The sequence below is a fragment of the Frankliniella occidentalis genome, unplaced genomic scaffold, assembly GCF_000697945.3.
Source record: "Frankliniella occidentalis isolate FOCC.00 unplaced genomic scaffold, Focc_3.1 Scaffold6, whole genome shotgun sequence".
In the NCBI taxonomy this organism is placed as follows: domain Eukaryota; kingdom Metazoa; phylum Arthropoda; class Insecta; order Thysanoptera; family Thripidae; genus Frankliniella; species Frankliniella occidentalis.
In genome coordinates this window covers 3,994,755-4,011,543 of record NW_026267136.1, presented here as the reverse complement: position 1 = coordinate 4,011,543, position 16,789 = coordinate 3,994,755, and the positions used below count along the sequence as shown (strand labels likewise).

At 37.5% G+C, this 16,789-nt stretch overlaps 3 protein-coding genes across 7 annotated transcripts; 1 reads left to right on the top strand and 2 right to left on the bottom strand.

The window, feature by feature from the left end:
- Nucleotides 1–59: 59 nt before the first annotated feature.
- LOC113217941 (phenylalanine--tRNA ligase beta subunit) lies at nt 60–3,203 on the bottom strand. Its single transcript, XM_026438044.2, has 11 exons — nt 3,030–3,203; nt 2,659–2,714; nt 2,423–2,577; nt 2,217–2,292; nt 1,866–2,132; nt 1,609–1,788; nt 1,309–1,484; nt 1,014–1,218; nt 634–925; nt 398–553; nt 60–307 (listed from the first exon to the last, which is right to left on the bottom strand). The coding sequence occupies exons 1-11, from the start codon at nt 3,085–3,087 to the stop codon at nt 156–158; spliced, it is 1,773 nt and encodes a 590-aa protein (XP_026293829.1). The 5' UTR covers nt 3,088–3,203; the 3' UTR covers nt 60–155.
- Nucleotides 3,204–3,343: 140 nt separating this feature from the next.
- Nucleotides 3,344–7,960, top strand: LOC127750152 (metal regulatory transcription factor 1-like). Of its 2 annotated transcripts, XM_052270879.1 has the most exons (6): nt 3,344–4,225; nt 4,582–4,805; nt 5,372–5,522; nt 5,657–5,788; nt 5,884–5,971; nt 6,074–7,960. In XM_052270879.1, exons 1-6 carry the CDS (start codon nt 3,987–3,989, stop codon nt 7,343–7,345), a joined length of 2,106 nt encoding a protein of 701 aa, XP_052126839.1. In that variant the 5' UTR covers nt 3,344–3,986; the 3' UTR covers nt 7,346–7,960. The 2 variants fall into 2 exon arrangements, with proteins under 2 accessions (XP_052126839.1, XP_052126848.1); XM_052270888.1 differs by lacking the exon at nt 4,582–4,805 and having other exon boundaries at nt 4,052–4,225.
- Nucleotides 7,961–8,033: 73 nt separating this feature from the next.
- Nucleotides 8,034–15,694, bottom strand: LOC113217943 (RAC serine/threonine-protein kinase). Of its 4 annotated transcripts, none has more exons than XM_026438047.2 (10): nt 15,629–15,694; nt 14,578–14,700; nt 14,251–14,485; nt 13,974–14,166; nt 13,693–13,890; nt 13,428–13,619; nt 13,183–13,311; nt 12,961–13,098; nt 12,702–12,866; nt 8,034–12,624 (listed from the first exon to the last, which is right to left on the bottom strand). In XM_026438047.2, the coding sequence occupies exons 2-10, from the start codon at nt 14,666–14,668 to the stop codon at nt 12,373–12,375; spliced, it is 1,593 nt and encodes a 530-aa protein (XP_026293832.1). In that variant the 5' UTR covers nt 14,669–14,700; nt 15,629–15,694; the 3' UTR covers nt 8,034–12,372. The 4 variants fall into 4 exon arrangements, with proteins under 4 accessions (XP_026293832.1, XP_052126899.1, XP_052126897.1 ...); XM_052270939.1 differs by lacking the exon at nt 15,629–15,694 and adding an exon at nt 15,438–15,456; XM_052270937.1 differs by lacking the exon at nt 15,629–15,694 and adding an exon at nt 15,419–15,443.
- Between the last annotated feature and the right edge of the window lie 1,095 nt (nt 15,695–16,789).

Below are 16,789 nucleotides of genomic sequence, written 5' to 3'. Positions count from 1 at the left end.
TAAGTCAGTATTTTGTTATGGAAACATCCTTGTGGTGATTATCATCTTTAAGACTCATGTTTTTGCTTCAGCCATGATTTATTTTGTCTGCCCAGAATAAATTAATGCAATTAGAGACATGTGACCAGCATAACGACAAGTATTGAACTTCAATGTTACAAGAATGGTTCAATATTAATTTCAACAGCTGAACAAGGATTTGCCAGATCAAAACTATTTAGGACAGAGGGATGGAGCACCCCCATGCGTCCAATAGATGTGCCTTGGTACACTACTTCAGCACAACGCTGGGGAAAGAATGCAGGATCTGTAAACAAACCAAACAAGTTACAAATCTTGAATACATTGATATAGCAGATACACATTGTCTACTAAATGTGAAGTAAAATGAACATACCATCCACTGGCTGTAGAGTATATCCAGAACCATCTTTCACGAAGGGAACTTCAAGTAACTGCATAACTCTATCGAGCAGTCCATGAACAATTTCAAACCCTGGAGTTTTGTTGCAATTTAAGGCACAAAGCCTCCTTTCATTGCGTGCTCCAGTTTCTGGAAAAGAATTTAGAAAATAATTTTAATAAAATATCTGGATTTCCAGATGTTTTAGAAATGTAGAAACTGCTACATACCAGCATTTGAATCACGTAAAACAACATCTGAGATTTCAAAGAGTTTCAGAGGCAGAGGAAGACGTTTGTTTGCAGACAGTGTTTTAAGCAGGCCAGGCAGGAGAGTTGTTCGAGCAGCTTGGAACTCCAAAGTTTTGGGATTTGAAATGTGAACAGCTGGGACTTCATCAATGCTTCGTCCAAGCTTGGATGAAATATCGTCTCTTGAACACAAAGCAAATGTAAGGGCTTCAGTGAAACCAGCCTGAGCAACTTCTTCCCGAAGTTGATCTGATAGCTTGTTGATAGGAAGCTAGAGAAAGATAAATACCACGTTAATATCAGATGTAAAGAGACAGATGTAAGAGGACGTATTAAAAATCTTGTCTTTCCCATTGTACCTGTTGAGCAATAGTATTAGTGCGTGGTAATGTCTTTATAATGTTGTTGTATCCATAAGCAATAGCAACATCTTCATATATATCACAGGCATGGATGACATCATGCCTTGTTGGGGGTACACACACACTCAGTTCAGTGCTGTTTTTCACTGTACTTTCTAAACACATTTTAGACAGAAGATTTGCCATGTTTTCAGGTGAAAGACTACAACATATAAGGTAAACAATCTTATAAATTGAAAATGTCACAAGCAAAGATTGAGTTACTTTAATAAAATTAAACAATTAAACTTGCCTTGTTCCTATATAGGCATTAGCCTTTTGCACATTAATTGTTTCCAATCGATATGCCAGATCTGGGAAGACTGACTCACTACCATCACTTTGAACTACCTTGACTGCCTCCACTGAAAATTGTTCTGAGCAGTACTGGCTAAACATGCAGACTATCGTGTCCAACACAACACGAGCCTGCACATAAAATTATGGAAGGAGAAAAAGGAAGTGGATAATTGAAAACTCAGTAAAGGCATATAATATGTTAAGAAACGACAATAGCAGCAGGGCTTTTTTTAAAAAAAGGAAGGGGACAAACCTTTGTTAAGTCAGTAGCTGTACATTCAATAAACACGTTCTTAGTATTCAGTGTGATACGAGAGTGGTGGCCATTAATAATAGGTGGTAAAGATAAGACAACACCATTGCTATCGTATATGACAGGATAAACTGGGCTATCCTGAATGATAGGTAGGAAAGCTTTTAACTGAGCATGAGTCTGCAATAAAAGAAAAAAGCGTGAAATTCTGCAATAGAAGGCAAGATCTGCAGACGACAGTTGGATTTTAGACTTACTGAGTACAATTGCATAACTTGAGGTGCACTTAGCTCGGCATCATGGTTGAGAGGTTTAAATTTAATATCCTCAGGATGTTTTGCATCATAAATGAATGGTCCCTTTATAGTGTCCAGATCATGAGTTCCAATGGCTACAAGAGAGCGTTTGCGACAAATGTTGTGATGCAATTTATCCTGTAAATCTATGAAATGTGCATAGCGATCGGCATCAAATGTCACATTTCTAAGGATTGCAGCAACAACGAATGGACGAATCAGGGCAGTCTGGAAAGTAGGATTAAAAAAGTCACATCAAGCAAAAGGTCAACTTGAAAACCAACAGAAAACTAGATTGATTTAGATACTGACATCTGGCATTACGGTAATTTTTGTCTCTTCAACAATGTTTAACTTGACAGATTTAAAAAACTTGGGAATGGGTATCCTGTTTTATACATATAGATAGGAAAAAAGTACATTGTTTTAGTTTAGTTTAAATATTGTCTTTAGAATATACATATTTGTAAATACATAAAGTTCTCCTACATCTTGAGTTTTTAAATTGAGCCACTTACCTGTTTTGGAACACGGAAAGACCTTGAACAAGTCCTTCCAGGCATAGCAAGTCATACCGATTAGCAGGAATATCAATGCGATACAAAACTTCTTCTGAAGCCCCAACAGACTGATCAGCACCCTGTTCCTTACTAATCATCTGTTTTTCTGTTGTCTATATTGAGAAAACAAGAACATAGAATAGGTTCGAATCATTTACATCAATGCAAGAATGACAGGACAGGTGACAACTTACAACTTCATCGAGCTCCAAGCCATATTCAAAGCATACGTGACTGAACTCATCATCAGCTGTAACAGAGTAAAGGTAAGGTTACAACTGTATTTATCCACAAGTGTAACAATAGTAATAATAATGTAACATTTTAACCATGATGAAATGTGCATGTTTTAGCATGTAACTGCATAAGAAGGATTTTGATTTGGGGAGGCAATGTCCATGAAGCAAGAGATGCAATTTTAAAAATATGATAATATAGAAGAATCTCTTATTCATTGTTTAAAAAACAAGTAAAAAATCGGTCAAATGAAGTATGGAAACCTAACCCATCACTATAATAATATAATACTAGACTGCTTATTAGATAAATGAAACGAAACACATACTATACGTTTTTCCGAGGGCTTTGAAGAGTAAATCTCGCTTCACTCCAATAGTTGGCATGATTACGAGAAAATCGAGTATTCACCGATCTAAGATTAAGAATCAAAATAATCAATCACTCCACATCACCAGCAGGCGGCTGCCGCTAGACACTGATTATTCGCAGCAATTTGGCATGTCCTCTATCCACTACAGGCTATTTGCAGTTATGGGGGAAGGCCGCGGGACGTACCAGCCTCATGCGAGACTAGAGAGGAGCCTATGAGAAGTTTTCGTAAGGGCACACCAGGGATATATGGTGTTAGCGACATGCGACCGATTTGCGACCAAAGCGACTAAGCGACTTGCGATTTGCGACCGGTGCGACTAAGCAAATAGCGACTTGCGACCGGTGCGCGACTTGGCGACTGAGCGAATGTGCGACTAAACAACTTGCAATTTTACCACTCCCAAGCGCAGAGGACCAGCTCCACACGCGCTAATGTGGCGCCAAAAGACAAAACCGAATCATAAAAGCGCTACTTTAAAGCCACAATAGTAATTAGGCTAGCCCCAAAGTTGCTGGTCGCTTAGTCGCATCGGTCGCAAACCGCTAGTCGCTTGGTCGTATCGGTCGCAAACCGCTTGTCGCATCGGTCGCAAATCGCAAGTCGCTTAGTCGCTTTGGTCGCAAATCGGTCGCATGTCGCTAACACCATATCCTCTAGGATAACCGATCTCCAAATTTGGTATCCCAAAATCGGTATTGTAGAGAGGGATTGTAGATTGCAGTCGATATATGCGCGAACTGTGTTTGGAAATGAACTGATGACGCCATGCTGACATGTGCACGACAAATCTTTTGTTGTTTATGAAGGGTTTTTCGTACTCTCATCATGCCGTCCCCGCCGTAGCTCTACCGGTTGGTACAAAAATAGCAAGCGGCGTAGTGCGTGGGAGTGAATTAGGTGGAGCAGAAGATGGCGGACAAAGCAGCCGACATTAGCAAATCGGATTATTTTCAAACGCTGCTTGATAGAGACTCCACAAAAATGACAGCTCAAAGTGATTCGCATGAATATGGAGATGATTGCATAGATTTCACAACTTTTGGCGAAGATTATGTATCTCTACCAGAAATATCGGATTTCGACAACGTCAGATTCGACACCACTAACCCCTTGAGAGATGTCGAAGAAAGGAACGCCGAAAATGCTGGGTAAGCACAGGCAGGAGTTCCTGCCATACCTCAAATATCCTCTTTTATGATCTGTAAGTATGTAGTTTTCTTTCTTTAGCTGCTAGACGCATGGTATTTTTTTGGAATGTATTTAAGCAACAGGCACTTGTTGATAGCCTAGGAATCAGGAACTCCATATCACCATTAATTTTTGTGTCACTTCAAAAACTCAGCCATTATATTGCTTGCTAGTTGGGTGTCTCTTTCAATTATGACGGAGAGAATTTTGTTCAGTTTCTATTATTGTCATCGTTATTCTTTGAATTTAAACGAACACACAATATTCAAATATATTCAGCACTCATGCATCAGTCTGTTGTGTTGAAAACTGGCAGGTATATTCACACCATCAGTTCAGATGAGATCCACATGCATCTTCATCCTCTTGTGAAGCAAGGAGAAATGCCTTCTGATCCAAGCCACGCAACGCTCACCATCGAGTCCACTGATCCTGACACTAATCAGCGTGAAATCAAGCGTTTTCGTTGTGAATATGACAGTTGCAGCCGATCCTACAGCACTGTTGGAAACCTTCGCATGCACATGAAGACTCACAAAGGTACTGTGGAAGGGAGACGTCATAATAACTTGTTTTATTTGTAGAGAGCAACATTACTGAATTTTATGCCTAGTCTTTCTCACACACTACATGCCTTTTCAATCAAACAGACTAATCCACAGCAAAAATTCCTGCAGCAGCCTTTGTGAAATTAATTAAAAAGCATTATGCTGATCATTAGATATGTGATAACTTAGTGGATTTCCAGAAACCAACATTTTTTGTACATCTCAATAACAGACATGCTCATTTGCCCTAACATTTAATTTTTCTCAATCTTATTGTGACTCTTGCACCATCACTGTGGAGCTCTTCGTGCCTCCATCCAAGCAAATGCTTTACATTCCTACATTATTCCTTAAGTACTAATTTGTTTATGCATTTTCTTCTGTTATATATCTTTAGTTAGAGGGGGTAGGGTTGTAGTTTTCATTTGTTGTATAGGCCTTCTTTATGCTTCTAATAGTGTGTGCTATTTTTAGATTGTGGGTTTACCATTAATTATGTACATCAGTGGCTCTTCCAATTTTACTTTTTGACTTATGATTGTTAAAATTATGTTGCAGGCGAGTTTCGATTTCAATGTTCACAGCCTAATTGTGGGAAGGCGTTTCTGACTTCATATAGTCTTAAAATTCATGTTCGGGTTCATACCAAGGTGAAACCATTTGAGTGTACCCAAGATGGATGTGATAAGGCTTTCAATACTCTCTACAGGTAAGAGAATTGTAGTTCTAACTAATTTTAATTTTTTTCCCATGTACAGAAATAAAATTTCCTCAAAGAATAAGACAAAATCTAGGTTTCTTCTTTTCAATCTTAAGTTGCGATTGTATTTTTTATTTTGTCAGGCTTCGAGCCCATGAACGACTTCACAATGGAAACACTTTTAAGTGTGAAAAACCAGGCTGTGTTAAATTTTTTACAACTCTCAGTGACTTAAAGAAACATATTCGTACCCACACCCAGGAAAGACCTTACAAGTGAGTTTTCTCTCCCTGACATGATAGATTTCATTATCTATGTAATAATTAAATCTATTATGTTTCTTATATAATTTTAATTGATTGTTTTCTAGATGCCAAGAGGAAGGCTGTGGCAAGGCTTTCACTGCTAGCCATCATCTTAAAACTCATAATCGCACCCATATGTCATCAAAGAATCATGTGAGCTTTTGGGTTATTTTTTATTAATCTGTTATACTGTCAAATATACAAAAGAAATCTTGTTTAGGAAACAAACTTATTCCCAAAATACTTTTTTTACAGAAAGAAGCAAGTGGTGATTCTGATTCTGACGAACAAGAAGATGCTGTTCCACAGACTTTAGACCAGGATTCAGTCTCAGCTGCAGTACAAAGTAGCTCTAACAGTTTCATTTTATGTGGCAACACATCTATACCTGCTGTTATTAGCTATTCCACTCATGGTGAAAAGCATAAGATGCAATTAGAAGTAGAAGTTCCTCGGGAAACAAAAATAACACTGAATGAAAGGGAGGGTATTTTAGATAGTTCCTCTGTACTGCGTGATTCTTTGAGTCAATCAGTTACACCTGTTCCTGAGCTTGGGGCGTACTGGAGTAGCACTGATGTTTTAGATGCTGCAGTTGCAGAGAGTTTTGAACCGGCTATTGTGGAGGGTGCTGAGAATATACTGAGCTCTTCTGAAAATGGTAGTGCAGCTCAGCTCTTGCACCTTCCATTCACAATTGCACCACGTATCACTACACAATGTATAGACGAAGAAAACATTCTGTCTTCCTTGTTGATGCTTGAAAGTTGTGTGCCACCTGTAATGCACGATAATGAACCTGCTGTTGAGCCTATTGTCTCTGAGGCCATTGGTTCTTCCCTCCCAAATGTGACGTGTAGTGAAAATATATTTAATGAAAGAGATGTGGACAATGATATGACTGACATCTTATCCCTCATGGAAAATACTACTGATATGCAATTCTCTTCAGATATCCCCTACCCTGAGACCCGTGTTCTTGAAGAACCTGTTGGTTCAAAGTCAACTGATAAACCTGATTGGGTTGATGTAGCATCACTAAATGTCTGTATGAAGCAAATAGCAACTGAAAATAGTAGCCAATCCCATGGTCAGAGTACTGATGTTTTGAAAATTGTATCTGCTGATATCTGTAAATGTACAAGTTGCCAGTGTGGATCTTCTTCTGGTAAAAACTGTCAGGACTGTGATACTCCACTGGAGGGCATTGGCCTTAGTAGAAGGGATGCCGAAACACAGGTTGATGACAGGGATCAATGTGATGTGCATTTTGATGACGGTGGTGTTCAATCAACAAACACTGATAAAACTGTCCTAAATGATGGTCTGCTCCTTACTAATAGGGAAAAAGTAACACTTTCAGAGAAGGATACTAGCTCCTGTTGTGTTATGGTCTGTTTGAACACAATGGAACAACTTCGGATGGTCTTGCAAAACAGTTGTTGTCAAGCAGCTAGCACTTCTTTGCATGCTCTAGCAATGCAGATGTCACGAACTTCCTGTTGTTCAGCCAGAGTTTCTAAATAGGAGAAGATATTTCCATGCTTTGTAAAATTCTGTGGTAAATACATTGGTCTAGTCAAAGTTAGTCAATAACATCTGTAATCGAAACTTTATGGTTTTGATAACTGTGGTATATCATCTACCGCTTTGTACTCATTATCTCTGTGTATCTTAAAATATATGTAAAGTGTCAGCTCTATGCAAAGAAAAAACTGAAAAATCAGGAAAAGTGCCATTAGTGCTGTGATATGTATTGTGGTATGTCGTTCCTCATAAACATTATGCTGTGACATTTTACAATGCGTGACAGCTGTACCTGTTCGCTTTTCATAACAAAAGCTCATATATCTTGGAAGATATTACTTTTCGCTGTTTTCAGTTTTAAAGAATTTAGTCATGTAAATTTTCATGTTTTAAGTAAGAAAACTTCTGAAGAAATTTGCACCTCTATTCAATGCAGAATGTGCTTTGAAGAAGCCACATGTGCACTGGAAGAGCTCAATATTTAAAGCTTCAATACTGTGTGATGTCTTATTAGATTATAAAAAATAAAGTTATTTTTCATAGTTTATATTCTAAATATATATGTTACTTTTTTTTGATCTGGTATAATTATTAAACTACTATCTTAAAAGTAGACCTTATCCTTAAGTATGTGTGTGTGAGAGAGAGGTAGTGGCGTTGGTGGGTATTTTCAGATGTTACGTCATGGTCACATCATTTAAATTTAATCACAATCTTATCACATTCTACACACTATCTACAAATATAGGTACTTCTTGATGTACCTTAGAGAACATGCAGATAATGCCAGCTCACAAGTCGTGACACATCAAAAACACCATAAAGCAGAAAAATGAGCCATAAAAAAAAATTACCGAGTTAAATGTTTCAGAACATTTTAGAGACATGCGTGACAAAGGACAAGAAATACTGAGACAAGTTCTTCCCAAATTTCTTTCTCTACGAATCAGTTCAGTTACTTTGGTCCATTTTAAAAATAAAATCAATTTGAATCAACCACCACTATGTACTACATCAGAACTTGGGAGCACTTTGAATTAATGCCTTCACTTCTATGTTTTATAACGAATGTGGCAAAGAAGTTATCAAACAGCCAATGCCTACCTTGATTGAGCATAAAAATCATTTGGCTATCCCAAGAGTCAATTTAATATGTACATGGAGATGCGTTGAAGTCAAACAAAAAACCAATTGAAACAAGCACAGTTATTGGAAAGCATTTCACTCTCATTGAACAAAAAAAATGTCATGCATTATTTTCAAAATGAAATTGTTTTAGGTAACTAGAATTAGAGATACCAGTAAGTAGTGAAAAGCAAATAAATACACAACATCAAAAACGCTGATATGGCAATTTTCAGATTAAATAAATTTCAGGAGTTCCACAATGATTTAAAGTATTTTCTAATTTGTTTTGTCATTTGTTTTCTTTTTCTGCTAATGCAAGTAAATTGTAATTAGGACTCCTGCATGATACACAAAATTGTAGGAGCCCATTCAACTCACAGTTTACTATAAATGGAGCAATCAAAGTACACACAGCGTCCAGCAGAAGAAAAGAAAAATACATTGTACTATCAACTTTCTTTTGAAGGAGTATTACAGTCAAAGATGTACTAATGCAGTATATAGGAAGTCTTCATTCGGCTGTGCTTGTCAATTTATAACGGATGAAGATTTACCAAACAAATATGGAATAGAATATCAGTAGAGCAGCATGTGTTCTTTGCATTTCTCATTAATAAAAAAGACCTACTGAGGCTTTTACAAAGTCTCTACCTGCCAGTAACATCACTATCTGCAGAAATTGCAAACAAAATGAAAAATTGAACTCTACAAATAGTAACAAAGTGAATAGACCCCAGAAAACTATCAAATTATGCAAAGTGGCAGCTCTTCCAGCTGTCAGTAGGTCGCAAACGGCATTTAATTAAAAGTTTGTTAGCAGTTACCTTTCTTTAATCACATAATTTCATTGGATTACAATATATGGTGGATCAAAATTAAAACAAATTCATAATAAGTAATTACTGAAAAAAAAGTATAATGAAAATTACATATAGAAGTTGATGAGACTAGACCACAAAACAGCAATAATTAAAAGCTTCAAAACTACATCACCACAAATACAAATTAAATATCAATAGTAGTACAGAACAACAAGAGGAGGTGGAAATCTTTCAGAGGCCATGCTCTTAAACTACTTTCCCAAGTAGAAAAATATCAAAACTAGCCACTTCCCTGTGTTTATTAAAATAAAGATAATATAAAACTCTTGATTTTCAATCATAGAAATGTGACAAGAGATTCAGGAACAGATGCATATCTTGACGGACACAAGACAAGGTGGCTATGTCATTCATAAATATGAATTATCATAAACCTTTCTATAAAGTTGAATGTTATAGTACAAGCAATAAGGAAGCTCCTGATACATTTCCTTTTCAGATGTAGACTCAGACAAAACTGCATATTCATGTCATGAACACCAAAAGAATCCAATTACATACAATTGAATGCAATCTGTCAAAGCAATATGTACCGAGACTATGCTGCCAAATCGGAGATACAAGCATGATTCAATTTAAAAGTACCTCTTCACCTACTTCAAAATAAGCGCACAGAAACAATTAACCATCAACATCATCAATTTCAATAAGAACTTCTATTTCAAAAAGAGGTTGATTTCTGAACTGTGCATAAATGTGGCATGTGACGTCCTGATTCCCGATTTTCACCTCTTTTTTTATACTATGAAAGTTTGACTCTCAAATGAAACAAAGAGCACCAAAGCCAGCATGAAGATACACAATGGGAAACATTCCCAATTACAAGAAGACAAAGATTCATTAAGGGTACTCACGTTAATTTTCATAACAAACACTAATAGAAAGTACAGGATGAAGGCACACATGCACAAAGTACTTCCAGAAAAATAACAAGCACTGAGTGAATTTTTAAGCAAATATATCTAAATCAACAAGATGACCAGTTTTTTGAGAAATGAAATTTTAAATAGTAACAATAACAACAACAATTAATTATAAAAGTATCAACTGATTCATTTTCATAAAATCTGTTAGGTTCTAGGTGCCAGGTGTCAAAATGCATAGGTTTACAAATTTGAACAACTACAAAAATACATCCATGAGCACATCGCATTTAAATAAATTGCCAAGTAGTCCGCTACTTTGAAATCAAAAAAAGCAACAGAACAGATTGACAGGAAGATGCTGCATAATATCTGTCTTTCTCTCTCTCTCTCTCTCGGACAAATAAGACAGTCTTTTATAAACATTTGAAATGCTCTTTACCCTAAAGGGAATGTCACTGCATATTCAACATGCTCTAAGGTAAAATATAAAAGAAAGTCACTTTTAATGTGATACTGACACTATTTGACAACCAGAGTCTAAGACTCCAAACTGCCCGAAGGAAAATAATAGCCATAAATTTAACATTTCAATGTTTGCTAAGTTCATGGATCTATCATCATTAAGTACTGTAAACTGCTACATTTCTTAAAGCACCAATATACAGAGTATAATTCATTAGCAAGCAGAGGATTTTGTTCATCCCTAAAAGTTGCTGCAGTCTGGAACAATGTTTTCCACCAGGGATGAAAACTTCATCTCTGAAAAGTTACGGAGACCTCTCTGGTCCCAGCTTAACAATACCTCGCATGTTTACATGGTTTTAACAAAATAAGACAAAAGACTAACATGCAGTGGTTTGCATAATTACAATGAAAGTTATCCTCTACCCAAACAAATCTGCAAAAACAGATACAAACGAAAGTTAAGATATTAAAAGCAAGCTATTTTATTTATATAAAGCATTCACAAATAATAATGGTGTCTACTATTACCTGGTTGTTAATTTTGATTCCCTGTTTTGGTCCAATTAAACAAGGGAAGTAAAAAATAATAATATATATGTATAGTAGGCACAATATTTTCAATAGTTGATATCAAAAAACGGGTCTGATACAAGCAAAACATTGAAAAATCTTTTTTTTCTTTTTTTTTTTTAACAATCTAAAAAGTTTGAATTTTGAGCTTCTATTTACACACAATAAAAATACAAACTTCTGAAGCTCTTTCGGTTAAGAAGTTCCCCTTGCTTCACCTGATGGAATTACGTCACTCCGAGACTGAAATGCTGTCACTCATGTTAATCTTACATAATACGAGAAAACTTGCCTCAAAACCTAAGTTGACCAACTTAATAGATTGCATTTTTTTCTTTAACAAAAGAAACAAACTACAGACTTCCGTCTTATCACAGTATACAAGGGTGTCAGTTTTTACCTGAGTTCAGCAAACTTTTCCTAAGATCAGTACTGAGAGAGAATAAAATCATTTCTTCCTAGCACTGAAGCATGACTGGGTTTTGGGGAACATAGGTTAAAAGAGTTTCAGAAGAGATAATCAATCAGGAACTGAAGTAGGTATCTACATGATACACGGCTCCAACCTGATAACAGCGTTAGAAATCTAAAAATGCTTGAAAGGATTGAAGAACGTTTGGAAGATTCACATTATTGCATGGAAAGGAATGTAAAGAGGATATTAGAGCCATGGTAGAGCCCCCAAAACATGGCTCTGTACACTTATTGACAGTCCTTTGAAAACCAAACAAATGGATTGTATGAGTAGTCAGAGTCAGAGCAGTGTCCATCTTTTAAATGGTTCTAAATATCAGACCCTTGTAGATGAAAAAAAAAAAAGAAAGAAAGAAAAAAGAGAGGATAACTTAAAACCAATAAAAATACAGACATGAACAGCACTTCTATACAATGGAGAGTTGAGAAAACTCAATGTGCACATATGGCACAAATGCATTGCAGAAGTAACAATTATTTCATCACAATCACACAACCTCTCAGAATCTTTTCACACATAAAACTGTGCTTTAGTTGCACTTCAGTCACTGTAAATCACATAGGAACCTTGTGGCTGAGTGTAATTGAAGTTGTGTGTTTTGTTTTATATTCAATTTGAATTTTTTAACACTTACGTTGTAGTTTATTCAACAGCGTTCTGAATTGCTAGGGAGGAGTTTGAAGCTGAGATTGTACTTCCTAAAGTTGAACTACTGACATCCTGATAGCTAAACTGTGGAAAATAAGGTTGATTGTTTTCCAATTCTTCAGCAATAGAGTTCAGGGGACCAGCATTCTCAGGTGGCGTCAACTCTACTGATTCCCCAGTAAACTCTGAATCAAAGTATCTTGTGTCTGTGTCTGATGTTACTTGCGGCTTGAATGGCGGTGTTAGCTACAATACAGAGAAGTCCATTTTAACAGTCACACTTTAATTGTCAATAACAATAAATGGACGGAAAGTGTGCTTACCCTCTTAGCTTGGAGGTCTGACCAATTTATACAGCTGAAGAAAGGATGAGCCATTATCTCTTGTGCATCTTCAGGACCACCACCAAGTCGCTTTGTAGGATCCTTCATAAGAAGGCCTGTCAGCATGTCCTTGGCATCAGATGATATGTTCTTTGGAAATCTCACCTGTGGAGGGTAAAGTAAGATAATTAGATAGACATGAAGTGAACATGATACATAACAATAATTTGAAGGGAGGAAACTATGGTAAAGAGCATACTTCTTCAACTAGAATGAGAGTAAATAAGACATCATGGTCCCTGTTGTAGAAAGGAAGACGACCACACATCATTTCATACATGACTACTCCAACACCCCACCAATCAACAGCTCTGCCATAGTCATTATCATCCAGAACCTATTAACAAGAGAGATGGTTAAGATACATACATCGGCATAAACTGTAAGACATGAACAAAACAAAACATCAACGGCATTCCACCTCTGGTGCTAAGTATTCTGGAGTCCCACAAAAGGTCTTTGTTGTTCTTCCATAAGTTATGTCCTCTTTACATAAGCCAAAATCTGCTATCTTAATGTGGCCATCTTTATCCAATAACAGATTTTCAAGCTGGTGGAAAATACAAACAGTATGAATAAAAACAACACCATATGTTAGGATTGATATGCTATAATGCTTTGAAATTTGCAATTGCAATTAACAATAAATAACCTAGTCTAACTTACTTTTAAGTCTCTATAAATTATTCCTTCACTGTGAAGGTATCCCAGGGCTGATATTATTTCAGCTCCATAAAACCTGGTTCTGTCCTCTGAAAACACTCTTTCTCTGGAGAGGTGAAAGAAAAGTTCTCCACCATTCACATACTCCATAACAAAACAAAGTCTGTCAGCTGTTTGGAAAGAGTACTTCAGGCTCTGGAAAAAATAGGATACATTTACAAATGTGAAGATAAACCACACACGCGGAAGAAATATTAGATATTCTTACAATAAGAAAAGGGTGGCTTGTGGTTCTCAAGACCCGATTTTCGGTCAAAGTATGAGCAACTTCATCTTTTTTAATAATGACCTCTTTTTTCAAAATTTTAATGGCATAGAGATGTCCAGTTGCTTTCTCTCGGCATAAAATTACTTTTCCAAAAGTGCCCTTGCCCAATACTTTCAGAAACTCAAAGTTTTCTAAGGTCTGCAAAGAAAAGCAAATTTTTCAGTTTGTACGTCAAATGATCTTTCATATGTATTGGGAAGGTCAGCCAAATGTGTACATACCACTTTCTTTCTACCAGAACGATTACTGCTAGAAGTACCCTGAACTGAAAATAGCTCAGACAATTCATTAATTGCTGAACCATCAAGACTGGAATCAACACTGTTGATGGAACCAGCTCTTTCCATCATTTCTACATCCTGACTATCAGCCAAGTTGTCAGATACAGCTTTGATTGCTGCTATCCATTCCTCTCTATGCAAAAACCATTACAAAAAAAAAATATAGAGAGAAAAACAAAATTTTCGGTAAGCAAGAGGAAACAAATTTGTCTTTTACCTGTCAGCATCACTTTCAGCATGAAATGTCCTCTCAATAACAGTAGTTAGCTGAAGTCCTCTGATGATAAAAATAAAAGGTTTTGGTCTGTCCAAACTCATAATCTGACAGCCTTTGACAGTAAAATTGTTCAAAGGATCACCATAGGGAATCTCTGGTTTATTTTTAAAACCAATCAGAGAACCATTGTCCAGAAGCAGGAAATATCTTGGTCGCCAAGTTTTAATGTGTTCTCCTGATTAAAAAATAAATAAATTATAAAATAACAATTAAAGGCGCATGAGAAAATTTTTCAAAGAAATGACATCAGCCAAGTTTCATTTTTACCCCTTTTATAAAGCCAGCCCTGCTTAATGACATTGCCAGAGAGGGATAAGCTTGATGGAGCGGGCGAAAAGCCCGCAGTCTGTTCACTCATAGCAATGTGATGAAGCTGTCAAACCTTGGAACCTGGAAAGGAAGGAAAAAAATGCTGTAACATAACTGACCAGAGTGATTTTTTTCATTATTAGTTTTAATACAATTAAGTTCTACAGTCCATGGACTTTACTTTGAACTGACAATAATTTTGTTAATACACCAACAAAATTGCTTGAGAAAAAAAGTATGGCAAGATTTGTAACAAAAATTAAGACAAATCTTACAATAACTCCTCAAAGCAATTTGAAGATACTGAGCGATATAAAACACAAGGTTCACAATCACAAAATGAAAAATGAGGCCACATAACAGTTTAAGTCACATGATTCTCAAAACAACATTGATCCAAAAATTTTGAACAAAAAAAAATATATATATAATAAAAAATGCATCATATCACAGGCCAGATGGCAGATATTGCTTGGATATACTCAAGAGGGACAGGCTGATTGAACTAGAATAACAGGGAGGTTTTAAACTGCAGTTAAGGCCTATCTGGCAGTGCATTTCAGTTTTCTAACGGGTAAAGGTGTGATAAAGCACACCTACAGGATAACTACTGCGCACTTAGTGTTCAGCTTCGTCAATCAGGGACCTTTGTGCAACATAACCTCATTATCACAACAACAATGTTAGCGGTCAGAATGGCTATAACTACTAGCAAACAAGAAAACCATATGTTCGACAGCTGAAACAATCAGGTTAAAATGGAGTGAACGATTTACAAGCACTTTCAAGGACACCTAACTCAATAAACGACAAAATACATTTCCTGCTCGTGAAATAGCATGGTTACATCGGCTTATGTATGCTTGTTCTTATAGTTGAAAAATGGGAAAACTTAGGTTAGGGGCAAATCAGTATGAAGTTTAACATTGCAAATTATCAAGGTGACGAGAAGAAAAGCAACAGTTTTCCTAATAAAGTTTAATTTGACAAATTTAGGCTTAACACTCACATCAACTTTAATCCAAAACAACGACGATGTCGACGGTACGTTCGTGATCACAAACACAAGGCCGAGGCCGAAGCCGAAAACAAAATGTGACCTCTGTCGACCACATATACTGTGGCGCTTCTATCGGACATGTAGTGAACTACAATGGCGCGAGATTCGAATGAGCGCAGAACTTTCCACTATGCTGACTTTCAAGACGTTGACCTGACAAATGGGGTGATGACGAAGAACGAAAAGTTTATGTTGCGTCAATAATAATGTGTGTTCGGCACAAGCAGCACGAAACACCCCGAAACACCCCAAAACGTAGGAAAAGCGGAAAGGGGGGGGGGGGGTCCCTGTCTGCCTACTGTCTGCCTCCACGCCTGTCCTTTGCTTTCCCTCGGATCTCGTGTCTCGTCCCTCACCAAGTGCGATAAGCACAGTAGTGATAGCTTGGATCGATGCCGTTCGCGCAGTCCTGCACCAGACAACCTACACAGAGTAGTGCTGGCCTGCACCATCATAACGCTCACAAATGTCTTACTTTCCTCTGCGACTGTCCACCGTTTATAGCTCGGTATCAATGCGACTTTATGAGAACATAATCGTAAAGCGTCTGTCATAGATGACTGCCACCACCCCTTGGGTTGGGGGCGGGGATGACTCCGGTTTGCCCGCACGGACATCGCCAATATATGGTAGTCGTTCCACCCGACAATAAAATCCCCCAGCTTTGCCAAAACACGGGATACACCGTCTTTACCGGTTACATACCCCATGCCAAAAAAAAAAACAAAAACAAAAAAAACAAACAAACAAACAAACACCGAGTCGCGACACACAATGAAACAACAAACCGACTCTGGCGTTCTGAAAGCAGCGATGGGCAACATTTCTCTTTCCGCATGTAGGTTCGGAAAAGAGAAAGAAATCCATTTTTAGGAGGCGCGGCCCTGGGTGGGTCGGCCCCGTGCCGTGAGCAGCCTCTCGGGCGGGGCGGGGCGGCTGAGGGAAGGCCGAACGGGGCGCCAGGCGAGCTGATGTATCGCCAAGTGGCATAGCCGCTCAAAACCGCCATCAATCATTGACAATAATGAAAGTTTCACCCCCCAGCTGCCCCTCTCCCCACCCCACTACCGGTCCTCACCCCTAAGTCTGGGCGCATCCGTTCTGCTGAAC